At 43.3% G+C, this 14,091-nt stretch overlaps 1 protein-coding gene across 10 annotated transcripts in view; it reads right to left on the reverse strand.

Moving 5' to 3' along the window:
• rapgef2b (Rap guanine nucleotide exchange factor 2b) overlaps positions 1 to 14,091 on the reverse strand; it is a 147,651-nt gene that overhangs the window by 42,397 nt on the left and 91,163 nt on the right. For 8 of the 10 annotated variants that reach the window (XR_013964772.1, XR_013964773.1, XR_013964774.1 and 5 more), the window contains one exon: positions 4,030 to 4,152. The exons of the other annotated variants lie outside the window; for them this stretch is intronic. Coding sequence is in view for 1 of the 8 variants with exons in the window: in XM_080774447.1 (XP_080630573.1) it covers positions 4,030 to 4,152 (123 nt within the window). In the remaining 7 variants the exon portion in view is untranslated. The remainder of the gene's footprint in view (positions 1 to 4,029; positions 4,153 to 14,091) is intronic. 10 annotated transcript variants of the gene reach the window in all.

Here is a 14,091-nt window from a genome sequence, read left to right on the forward strand (position 1 = left end):
CTATTTTGCTTCCTAAACATGTTTTCTTTCAAACTAAAGCAAAATACACATTAAAAATACAGATTTAGATGTTTAGTTGGATAGTTTATTTTAGCCAATGACAGCTCGTTTTTCGGGGTGAAAAGCCACCATCTCTATTTTCATGATTGGTTGTTGGTACAAAGGAAGTGACCATATTTGGATCAGACCACAGTCAGCTTGAGGTCCAGACCTTTCCAATGATATATGCCATTATATGTTGTTGCCAAGGTTTGGATGAGATATTTTGTCTCAAAATAGTGGCTTCAAATAAAACGTTTTGGAATTTTACAATACAAATCTTTAAAGGCCGTTTTCTCAAAATGAGTTTTCCTCATACTTGGGACAAAGAATTTCCACTTCAGTTGAACTCACATACACCAAACTTTCCAGTCTTATTCATAACTATATTCCGCAGACATTTACACATGGATTTGTTGATATATCATTCACAGCCTGATTTACATCACATTTTATACCAAAAAAATGCTGAAAATTGGGTTTTTTATGCCTGTTGACACTATTTTCTGATTTGTGGAGTGATAATTAGAGATATCAAAAATCCCATGTGTAATTTTCTTTGTCTCTAATGTGTCAACAAAATGAAATGATCATTTTGAACCTGGCTTTATCCGATCTTCAGATTTATCGTCCCGAAATGTATGCAAATTAGCGCATATAATGCCTAATTTGCATATTTAAACATATAATTTCAGAAAACTTGTAATACAAAAAATCTTAGTTTTAATATAAGTAATCAACTGGAGAAGTTTCATTGTGATAGCTATTATTTAACTTTTTTTCCCTATTCACCTGGGGTGTCTCGCCTTAAACACAGTTGATATCGCCAATAAAGTGTACTTATCCTTATATATCCTCATCCATTTCTATCTCTATCTCCCTCCCCTTGCCATCGTGGTGTGGAAAGCTGCACCGCAGCAGCTATATCCGTCAACTCAACTGTATTGATGAATTAAAGTTGAATCCAAGTGCTTTCTACCGTTTCTGACCACAAAACACTATTTACGTTTTTGGTACCTCCCACTCCCAGCACTGCAAAATTGGCTGGTGGCCAGTCCAATGAAACGACCAGAATCAGTGCATGATGTCACATCACAGACAGTATCACAGCCGCACAGCAGTGGGTGAAATCAGGTTTTTATTCATACAGTATAACCCGAAATGTCTCTCAGCAAGGTTGGTCACCTGCCACGTTGAAAGTGGCATCATGTACATTTGAATACATGTGGAGTGCTAATAGCAGACACTTGGCCGGGCACTTTAAGAGCAACACACCCGTGGGCACATGGGAGGGTGCATGTATATGTTTGCTACAAGGTGCAGTGCACTGGGCCGTGACTGCATGAAAACTGTGCCAGCTGTAACCAGCAAAGACAGAGCTGGGTGTTGAGAATGAGATAGGGCCCTGTGGCTGTACTGGGCAGCCGTACGCATGTACTGAGACATTCTTCCATGGGTTAATGCTTTTCTTTCTTTATATATTTTTTGTTATTTAGCTAATGAAACTAGAGAGAGAGAGACTGAGAACTCAGGAGGAAAGGGGTTATAGATAAAGTGTGTGTGTGTGTGTGTGCATAATTGAGGTACTGTCCATGCCTATCTTGTACACTACAGTTTAAGTGAGTGTTTTGGGTTTAGCACCACAGACTAAATACTGTGTTAACAGTATGTACAGTACAGTATGTCTGCAGGCTCTGCAAACAGCTTCAGCACGCACGTACACACACACACAAATGGAAGCTCTTTAAAATAATCGTTGAGATTAATGCTCCCGTGTACATGTACGTGTTGTTCATCACACTCATTTAAAACTGTGCTTAAAACAAACTGATTCAGATTAATGCTCCTGCACACACACACACACACACACACACACACACACACACACACACACACACACACACACACACACACACACACACACACACACACACACACACACACACACACACACACACACACACACACACACACACACACACACACACACACACACACACACACACACACACCGAGAGAAATAGGCCCACAGCAGGTGATTGTGGTCTGAGCCAATAGGGAAGGAGCATTGCACTAAGAGGATTAGCAGCGATTGGCTTTGGGGCTCCGACACAGTCACGAGACGACGTGTGTGTGTGTCTGTGCGTGTGCGTGTCTGTGTGCATGTGTACGTGTGTGTGCACGTGTCTGTGTGTGTGTGTGTGTGTGTGTGTGTTTGTGTGCGCACACACGCGCATGTGTGTATGTGTTGGTTGTTCATTTCAGATGTTTTTTTTTCTCTTCCTGGATTGATCTTTTTGTTTTAACAAATCCAAATAGAAAATCTTGCAAAGCAGCAACATATCACGCCAACAACAAAAGGCCATAGTACTATCACTAGGCAGCCTGTGCAAGCCTAGTTCATTTGCGATGCGACGGAACCATTGCAGAACATTGCAGAGACAAGTTGCAGTGGTCTGAACTACACCGTTACAATTAAGAGATTCAACTTGTCCAATCGCAACCAACAAGCTATGCATTTCTGTTCACAATGCTCACAAATCTGCCATTGCAATGTTACAGCATGTTGCAACACACACACACACATGCACGCACATGCGCAAACGTGCACACACACACAAATGCAAACGCAGTCCTTTTTTTGTCGCGCAACCCACCTGCTTGCCAGAGAGGGAGAGATAAAAGAGAGCAAGAAAATGAGACAAAATAGGAAAAGCCTCTGAAAGGCTATGTTCACACCTAGATGTGGAGTGAACTTCATATCCCACAGTGCACCTGGGGGACCGGGACACTACCGTTGCTGTGGAAACGGTCACGGAGCGGCGCCTGGATGTGGACCGTCCCGTTTTAGAACCACAGTTTGGTCATCGGTCTGAACTACACTTTTAACAAACAATTCCCTGCCAGCATTCATTTGTTAATTCACCTGTTAACTGCTGCCATTTTTCAGTAAAAACCCTTATTTTGAAGGATCCACCGGAGACGCAAAAAAACAGAACCAGATGTATCCAACGGTGTGTGTTGTGACGGACGCCAATATATATACTTTGAATTGGAGGACATAGCATTACCGCAACTGTCAGTTCAACGGCTGTAGGCTGTTGAATAATAATAATGTTGACCAGGGATACGAGATAATGGCATTTGAAAAGATGTGACGAGTGAACAACGAGTGACTGCGCGCGGCAACCTTGCTGACGGTACGGTTTATTTCATTGCCTAGCAACCAAATGCTAATGGATGTAGCATCACGGCGGCAAGCTATCATAAACCAAAAGGACCATTTCACATACCGGTATATCTACATCGACGGCAGTAAACCGCTGAATTGGGCTTTTTTATATAACTTAGACACAGAGCACCACTAGTATTTGTTCCTGCTATAGTATCAATTTATAATGACTTATAGTCACTGCTTCCTCTGGTATCGGTCCGTTGATGAGAAGCTTTATGCAAGTATCTCAAAACAAACGAATCCAGGGGATATGTCCTGTGGGCGAGGAGCTATGTTTTAGGGGTAAGGGGTTGGGAGCTCACTATGGCATAACTAACTTAAGACAGTGGTTCCCAAACACTACGTCCCGACGGACACATTTTTAATGGGTCGCTTTATTTATTTTGTTTTAATTAATATTATTAAAACAATAATAATAATAATTATTATTATTATTAATGTAATAATAATAAAACATTCACAAAAAAGCTAACAAATTCATGAATTAAAAACAAATTCAATGAGTTTATTTTTTTCTAACGTAATTTCATGATTCAAATCTGAGAAATTCCATAAAATAAATTGAAAGTCCAATGTTATAAAATAGCCAATCTACAAGCTCTACAAGCTTGCAGATCGTTCAATTTCACCAGGTTGGGGTCCCAGCTGAGCTCGGGCAAACGAAAAAGTTTAGGAACCACGTGGGCTATGGGACGGGAGCTACATACTAAGCAGGAGCTAGGGGCCTAGTGACTAGTCTAGCTATGGGAGCTTACCTGGTAAATGTCAGACAGGCTGCTGCTTCCAGAGTCGCTGGTGATGCTACATCCTGAATGACTGGAGGAAACGTGGGTCACCTGTGGGTCAGCCAGGTGAAGTCTGCTGAAATCTGCTGGGAGCTGCACACACACACACACACACACACATACATACACAGATGGTCAGTGTCAGCTAGCCTCAAACCATGACCACACACACACATGAGCACGCTGACACACACACACCGACCAAAGATCCACCAGCACCATACACACCACCAGAGACCTGCACCTCCACTATAGCTTGTTTCCTTAAGCTAACCGGCTCCGCAGTAATAGCGCCTATAGTTCCAGCAAACCTCTTCTCTTCCCACCACAATCAATGAAGACCAAGATTGGCTTTATTAATCCCTGTGGGGGAATACACGCGTGCCGTGCACACACATAGACATGCAAATGTGGAGCTCTGGGCTGCCACAGATAAGAGCGGTGCCTGCCCGGGGTTGATTGATTGATTGGTCAGTCAGTCAGTTGCAAACTGCGAGATGTTGAGTGGCTGAAGAGTTGACGTCCCGCTTTCATGGTCTGACCGGAGTGCTGACCGGTGGCGGTGAGTGATACACAAACCATTGGGACTCACTTCTTTTTAGAGAACAGGAACGACATGCCTATGGGCTATATAATACACACTTCCGGGCGTTACCGATGATACTAATTAAGGCTCTGTTCTATTTAGTGCAGTGGTTCTCATACCTTTTATTACTTATGGTGTGCATAGAGTGCACTCCCACCACCACAAGATAGAGTGGGTACGAGCAAACCAGCCTCTGCACACAACGAGGAAACACCCCCACCAAAGGCACAGAGCAGTCAAACAGCATGCATAAACAAACACAGCAGGGAGGGAAGCCCCGTTTGGAGAAACACACACACCACTACTACAGACAGTACAGAATACTGTGTAGATGTAGAATATTATCATAGCATATCGCTAATGAAGCCAACCCAGTTTCATATGGAAATACTACCCTGCATTTCAGTAATCATCGTGTCCCCGATCAGGGGAGAGAAGGAACTCCGAGCCATGAAATAGTAAAGCTGAATTTAAATGAGGTGAGATGGGGTACATGAAAGCTACAAAACTACACTGGAGAAAGGATTTCATATAAACAAACTGCACTATTGATAGAAGCAGCGGTAGTGGTATTAATAGTTGTTGTAGGATTAACTACCATAATTGTAATTAAAGCATTATTATTAGTAAACTAGGAGTCAAAACTTTACGTTGAATATCACTGAAATCATGACCTTATTTTAAATAGTATAATAATAATGTTATTTGTGTTTTCCTGTAATCAATTCCAGGTCACATTTCCGTGCTGCTGATTTGTTTTTCCATTTGAAATGAAATACATTCATATCCTGCTATAGGACACCCGCCAAGAGACCAGTTATGAATATAAAGCCAAATGACAAATAAAGTAGTTCAAAGGCCAATACAGAATATTCATTTATGAATATTTCAGGGCCAGATATTTTATTTAGAGTCTGGAGGCAGGGTCACTCAGCTCCAACCTCTTTGACTGTGACACATTATCAATATTACATTCAACGCCTAAAGAAAAAAGTCAAAGCCACTTGATTAAAGCAGTCCACTTTGTGCGAGTGTGAGATATGACAGTCAGGAGTGTGTGGACGTGTGAAGTGCAACCACTTAAAATGTAAGGGATTCTGGAACAAAAGGAACACCACGCTAAACTAATGGGAATTCTTACACCCTCTGAGTTGGAAGAGCAATCACTTTTCACACACAATTCACAAAATGCATCAATCTGAAGAGGTGACAGTGAGCTTGTCCAATAACCTTTTGCCCCTCCAATGCATGGCTTTAGAAGGCTTAATACGCAAATCGTTTGCAGGCCAAGTATATGGACTTTAATGTTTGTTTAGAGCACTAAGTGGCGACGCAAGACGTCATGTGGTTTATATAAATACAGAGGGCGCCCCTCACTTCACACAAGTGTGATTTATATGTATTAGTCTTTATTGACACAGCAAGTACTAGAGCTGAGAGGGACTGAGTATAGGGGAGACAGACAGTAGGAAAGCTGAGAGGGAGTATAGAGTATGACAGTATAGATATCTATAAGAGGGAGACGTAGGAGAGACAGACAGCAGCAAAGACCATGAGAGTGATGCAGTATAGGAGAGACAGACAGTAGGACAGCTGAGAGGGAGACAGTATAGGAGAGACAGACAGTAGGACAGCTGAGAGGGAGACAGTGTAGGAGAGACAGACAGTAGGACAGCTGAGAGTGATGCAGTATAGGAGAGACAGACAGTAGGACAGCTGAGAGGGAGACAGTATAGGAGAGACAGACAGTAGGACAGCTGAGAGGGAGACAGTGTAGGAGAGACAGACAGTAGGACAGCTGAGAGGGAGACAGTGTAGGAGAGACAGACAGTAGGACAGCTGAGAGGGAGACAGTGTAGGAGAGACAGACAGTAGGACAGCTGAGAGGGAGACAGTATAGGAGAGACAGACAGTAGGACAGCTGAGAGGGAGACAGTGTAGGAGAGACAGACAGTAGGACAGCTGAGAGGGAGACAGTATAGGAGAGACATGACTGAAAGCTTTGGTGGGATTTAATCCCTGACTCACATAAAAAAGTGAACAAGAATATATGTATTGTAGAGCCAGTAAAACATGCATTTTACATGAGTGAAACAAAGACTTATCTTAAACTGACTTGGACTCACGTCATGCAACTTGCACATTATGCACTCTCTGTCCCTCTACAGTCTACACGCTCCCATGTAAATAAAACAAAAATGCTAAACATACACACCTGTGTGAAGTGAGGGGTGCTCTTATCATCGTACATCATCATGACGTAAACATAGACACTTGGTCAATTTGCTCACTATGACACTATGACGTAAAATTGTCAATTCATTGTCAATGGGATGTAATGTTTGTGTAGGACAATGTTTGTGCACACACACACACTAAAAGCTGGATATAGGAGGGACTCAAAAAATGTAATCTTAAAGCAAAAGCAATTAGCCTAATAAAATGACAAACATGAAAGCTTGAAAGCTTTGAGTAAAAAACAACAACAACAAGCCACTACTGTATGTAGCCTGGCCTACACCATGTTTTGGAAGCAGTATGTTGAGAGTGAGACCTGGAACTGGGTCACAAGATAAATATTAAATACTATTCCGTCCAATCCAATCCAATTCATTTATATAGCACTTTTTCATAAAACACAAGGTTTCCAGAGTGCTGTACAAAGGAAAATACAAAAAACAATCAGGAGATGTGAAGAAGAACGACAGAATGCAATCAGACTAATTGATCAATATAGGCAACCACACTAATTAAATTATCACGTCTACATCTCTGACACCAACTCACCATTTGAACTGTAAATCACACCTTTATTGTGTTGAAAGGGGGCTGGTCAGCCATAATGTCAAACGGGGTCATTTACCTCCTACCACGTGTCACTGAATTAGCCCCCAGAGGACTCTAAACTTCTAAAGTGACATCCAACAACCCCCATTCCCAGATTGGAGTTAAAATAAGCATATCTTCCACTGATAAGCCTGGAAATAGGTGGGAAATGTCACCCTGATGATTGAGTAAGGAACGCCTGTGGCTACATTTGCAATTAAATGGATTCGAGCAGTTATCTCCTCTCTGCAAAACGAACTTGCGCAGGGAAAACCCTCCATGTGAAGCACTCATCGGCTCTGCTGTTTAATTACAGAGTGTTGGAGCTGGGAACCGACAAAGTTATGCAGCTGGAATTAACACCACAGTCTATGGGAAACTAGCTTTGAAATGACTCCTCTGGATTCATCAACTGCAGCCAACGATGGGAAGGAGGAAAAAAAGGGCTTGGAAACAGGATTGTAGGGAATTGGCTTTTCAGAGAGGTGTGTAACAAGTTATTCAGAGCTACCGATGAGCTTCACACACACTTAACAGGAATGGGTGTCAAAATATATCGTTCCACGCAGTGTTAAAACGTGACTATGTGGGGCGCCTGCTGGCCTAGCGGTCCAGGCGCATACCACATATAGGCGCATGCATGCCTTTGCTGCGTGTCATTCCCAAGTCCCTCTCTTCTCGTTTCTGGTCTATCTCCACTGTGTCCAGTCCTATCAATAAAGGCAGAACAGCCCAAAACATATCTTCAAAAAGAGAAATAAAAATAAAAATGTGACTATGTGCTCCATCGAGACGTCCTACTCTATCACACGCTATACTTTTTCATTTCATATATTTGTTGCTGGTGAAAGTGTAAACTTAACATAATCACAGTTAGTCAAATCCGACTCCCATCTCGCATGTCTCTCCTCCCTTAGATTCTCTAAACTGATCTATCAAAGCATTAAAATGTCAACAACAACAAAAAAGTGTCTTTACAATGTTACAAACCCACTCTAGAAAGGACCGTAGGAAATGTTTCCATTTGGAATCTCTTTTAGGGGCCCGTGAATGAAGCGAGCTACAGAGCCCTTTTAGGCAGGACAGTGCCGGACGTGTCCAGCGGTGTCTGTGGAGGTGTGATGTGATTAGACTGTGTCAAAAAATATTCCCTTCATCTTTAATTATCTGGATGGCTGCACCAGCCAAAATGGCTGCCTGGAGGATCGGTGGGGAGGGGGGGGGGGGGGGGGGGGTTCAGCCTGAGGGCGGGCGGGTGGTCCCCCCCCCCCCCCCCTTGTGTATTCAAACTCACTCTCATCGCCTGTGGCCCACTCCTACATTAGGACTGGGTGGACAGTCTATTGTGTTAGTGGTGATGCATATCTCTGTCTGAAAGCACTCTCTGAGCAAACCTTATTATGTTTCACTTCACACTGATGGCCGCTGAGACAAAGACTGATTAAGGCTTGGTGTGTTGTCGCCGAGTGATATACACCTCAGAACGGCAGTGATGTCCGTTTCCTGAAGTCAGCTGCCAATACAGTTTTTTTTCTTCATATTTGTTACAGCCCACGTTGCACTTGCCACGACGACCTTACAGGCGTATATGCTAAACGTATGCATTTTAGATCGAATTCTATGTAGACATGGCACTCTCATAGTTTCATTGTACATAATATATTCTACTGTTAGACGAATGTCACTTCCTTAGCTTGCTTATGATTCATGATGTCAATTTCTATGTATTTGATGTATTACCATGTTGTTCTTGCTTACTGTAAGTCGCTAAATTGTACAAATGTAATTGTCATGTGCTGTCATGTGCTGCGTGCTGGTTTTAACACGTTTAGTGCTTGATGTCTGATGTGTTTTCTGCTTCATTCTTACGTTCAATTTCATGCAACTCCCGCCAAAGTACACCGTCAGTATATTTATTTGTTTAAATCTTTGTAATTATTTCTTTTTAGTGATCAATCCTGGTGATTCTGTATATGATTATGTGGACGCGCTGTGCAGTAAGTTAACACACTGCACTGTGGGTAATTAAAGGGAAACGCCGCCATGGGGAAGGGAAGTCTGTCAATAATCGTCAGTCCAACCCGATATTGGAGAGGTCTGCATGTCAATATCAATAACCAGCTACAACCACCATGTAATGTCTCGTCAACCCCGCCTCCTGGCACCAGGGGGAGGGTCAGGGGGAGGAGTAGATAATAAGGATGACAAAGACGTAGTCCTCTCTCTCTCTCTCTCTCCCCACCATATTTAGGTCATCCGTCTGCCAGTCAATAAAGCACTAAGGGGTGCATCCGGTTCTGTGGTGCCACGGCCGACCTCTCCGATGCGTTGGCATGTTTGAGCCTTACACCAATATGGACGTCACAAACACATTAACGCCACGCTATCGTTAAGCTGCTCTAGATCGCAGCGGACGGGGTGGGGTCAGAAGTCCGTTAGTCCATCAAGCCCTATGACCGTGATGACTTACAGTCTGTACAGTGTTATGTACTTAATATGCATTAACCCATTTAGGCCTGACGTCGAAATTAAAAAAATGTCGTTTTAAAATGTCTTTTTTTCTAGATCAATGGTGCTGAATATTTCATGTCAAGGACCACAGAAAATATATGTAATTGGCCGCCGACCCCCATCTGAAAACATGTAGTCCCAGGGACCCTCCCAGAAGCAAAGATTTGAGTTAAAAATGTTCACTCTGAAAGAATATATATTAAAAGATTTGAGGCACATTCTCACGATTTTTCAAAAATAGCAGACCTACAAGCTCGTAGCATCTGCTACTACTCCGTTCTTCTGTGGAATCATGAGAATTTATTGAAATTAAAAGATACAAATACTTGAATAAAGAAATAATAATAACGCCAGGCCCCAAATTATTTACGATCAGCTGTCATGTGGGGATTAAGCGTGGATGTAAGTAAACGCAACGGGCAACGCTCAACGCTCAACTCACATCAGAGCAGATGTGGTGCTCCTCAGATGACACAGTCGACCTAATGGCCTACATTACTGGGCGGTTCTCTCTCTCTCTCTCTCTGCTGTATGCTGGAGCTGTGCTAAGGTATACTGCAAGATAATATTCAACGTCATGTTGTACATTAAAAAAACAAAAACAGGGTGGGGCAGTCTCTCTCGACTCTCGACCATAATATACAGATGTCGAAACTTGCCTGATGTAGTTTGGGCTGCCTTGTTGAGTGCAGACTAGCACATTGTTGGAAGTTGATAAATAAAATAAAACAAACAGCACACTGACTGTACGGTTTGTATAGTACCTCAGTGACTCTCAATCTTTTCAACCGGATGATGAACCCTATTCTGGGGGTGAAGTTCACAATTTGTCGTAACTCCCTGTTGCTCCACATTTGGGGACCTAAGAATCACTTATCGAGACCCCTGGAACGCCCTCAGGGAACGCTGGGGGGCGGGGTCCCCCGACCCCCTGCCGAGAAGCAGTGGGCTCGCTCAGCATGGCTTCTGGCCCAGGCCCGGACTGTCACCAGAGAGAGAACATCAGGCCTGTTTAATGGGACACGGTGCAGAAAGGCTCTAATCTCTTGATCCAGCAGGATCAGGAGGATGAGAAAGCCATGTTCTGGCCAAATCTGTGGGATAACGCTGTCTCTCCCGACCCAAGCCAAAACCCCTCTCCCTCTCCCAAATCAGAGGGGCTTTATTGGCATGCATGGGGAAACCCACGTTTACGTTGCCAAAAACGAGTGTGAAATAAAATGAATTCTCACTAAAACTAAAAAAGAATCGTATATGTATATGATGCAAACACAACATAAAACTCATTCTCTCCCCCTCTCTCTCTCTCTCTCTCTATCCCTCCCTCCCTCTATGAATCTCTCTCTCTCTCTTATATGTAGGCACAGTTGGCAAAGCTTCAGAAATAAGACACTCAGCTGCTTGAGTTTAGTATTTGGCTCCCTAATACTTTAAATACTGTAATTAGCGTTTTAAATCGGAGAACAGCACATCTTATTCTTTATGCTTGAAATGTCAAAATATTTGGCAACAAGGAATACTAACTTTGGCTTAGTTTGAATCAAATTCAAGTTTGTCCCACGTTCAACTAGAGATTCGGAACAGGGGACACTCTTATGCTTTGGCTGTTCAGAAGATAGCTGTATCTAAGAAAATGGGACTTTTACTTACAAATTGGCCCGTGATCCAGTGTTTGGGAAATAGTGTACTATCCTATATGAGAAGATTGTGCAGGTAGTGGTACAACATCATATCGTGCATAAAATGTCTGATGAAGAGCATTTAACCCATTTAGACCTAAGTTCGATTCTACAAATGTCTTCTAAATCCTGACAGTTTTCTGAAAAAAAACCTATGTTTCTATGTGAGTGGTGCTCAACCTTTTTCATGTCAAGGACCCCCGGAATTATCTGTATTTGGCTGTGGACTCCCATCTCAAAAATGTTGTTTACAGGGACTCCCCCAGAAGCAAATATTTGAGTAAAAAACATTCACTGTGAAAGAATATATATTCAAAGATTTGTGCCTCACTCTCACGATTTTTCTAAAATAGCAGCGAGTGCCGCTATACGATCTGCTATTCTTCAACAGGTAAAGTGTTTTAAAGTGGTTCAAAGCCATCAGGCGACGCCGATGCAGTTCTGAGGACAGACAGGTGTCTTAGTTCTGAGGACAGACAGGTCTGCTAGTCTTAGTTGTGAGGACAGACAGGTGTCTTAGTTCTGAGGACAGACAGGTCTGCTAGTCTTAGTTGTGAGGACAGACAGGTGCTAGTCTTAGTTCTGAGGACAGACAGGTCTGCTAGTCTTAGTTGTGAGGACAGACAGGTGCTAGTCTTAGTTCTGAGGACAGACAGGTGTCTTAGTTCTGAGGACAGACAGGTCTGCTAGTCTTAGTTCTGAGGACAGACAGGTGTCTTAGTTCTGAGGACAGACAGGTCTGCTAGTCTTAGTTCTGAGGACAGACAGGTGTCTTAGTTCTGAGGACAGACAGGTCTGCTAGTCTTAGTTGTGAGGACAGACAGGTGTTCTAGTCTTAGTTGTGAGGACAGACAGGTGTCTTAGTTCTGAGGACAGACAGGTGTCTTAGTTCTGAGGACAGACAGGTGTCTTAGTTCTGAGGACAGACAGGTCTGCTAGTCTTAGTTCTGAGGACAGACAGGTGTCTTAGTTCTGAGGACAGACAGGTCTGCTAGTCTTAGTTGTGAGGACAGACAGGTGCTAGTCTTAGTTCTGAGGACAGACAGGTGTCTTAGTTCTGAGGACAGACAGGTCTGCTAGTCTTAGTTCTGAGGACAGACAGGTCTGCTAGTCTTAGTTCTGAGGACAGACTGGTGTCTTAGTTGTGAGGACAGACAGGTGCTAGTCTTAGTTGTGAGGACAGACAGGTGCTAGTCTTAGTTCTGAGGACAGACAGGTCTGCTAGTCTTAGTTGTGAGGACAGACAGGTGCTAGTCTTAGTTCTGAGGACAGACAGGTGCTAGTCTTAGTTCTGAGGACAGACAGGTGTGACATCTTCACAGTTTATCTGCTACATGGAACAACAACACCCAGCGGCGATGTGTCAGCTCTTGCATTATACATTTCCGAAGCGCTTTCTACGCGCCAATTATTTATACGTTTGTACCTTTTTCTACGGGCCAATTATTCATATGTCTGTAAGTGTGCCAGCGATGGTGTCGATTTGAAGGTGCTGTCAACTGAAAGGGATGGGGGGAATTTACTGTTGAGTGCAGCAGCCAATGGGCATAGGAGCCTACTGTATGATGTCATCATAACTGAAATAGATATTATGGGGGTTGGGGTTCCTGCTTGAGACAAACGTCTGTTCTGCCATTGATGTTAAAATGTATTTTCTTTTAAGAAATAAAAAAGGTTATATGGAGAGAGAGAGAGAGAGAGAGAGAGAGAGAGAGAGAGCGAGAGAGAGCATAGACTTTAAAGTGCTTCTTTAAAAATGATGTATGTGCTCCAAAGTCCAGGATCTGTCTATCATAGTGAGTTACAGCAGTGTGTGTGTGTGTGTGTGTGTGTGTGTGTGTGTGTGTGTGTGTGTGTGTGTGTGTGAGCGATATAGAGAGACAGCGGATCAATTAATTTACAGTTCACGTGCAGATCAAGCTCACGGCTCTGGCCTCCAGTCCTCCAGCACCATGGACAGCACCGAGCCAGCGCGCGCGCACGCGCACACAAGTACACACACACACACACACACACACACACACACACACACAGATAAAAATCAGATCCATTACTCTTGTTGCTTATTTTTCGAAGCGAACAACACGGACGAAGGTTTAGCGCGACGCTATACAATCAAATAAATGTTGTCACGTTAAATGCGTCGTAAAAGTTAATGAGGGCGCCGACACCGACGGCTCGTAAAACACACCCTCTCCCCTTGTAGCCATGCACACACACACACACACACACACACACACACAGTCCCACACGCACTCACACTAGAATAGATAAGGGATTCTGAATGAGAACGTATATGATAAATACGGCCGCCATGTGCTTGCTGTCTGACACAGACGCACACAGTCACACGCATGTGTGTGCGTGCACGCGCGCGTCAGTGAGCGAAATACACGTTAAGAAGAGATGAGCACCTGAAACAAATAGCCC

This window comes from Protomyctophum bolini (genome assembly GCF_963924005.1).
Source record: "Protomyctophum bolini genome assembly, chromosome: 10".
NCBI classification, from domain to species: domain Eukaryota; kingdom Metazoa; phylum Chordata; class Actinopteri; order Myctophiformes; family Myctophidae; genus Protomyctophum; species Protomyctophum bolini.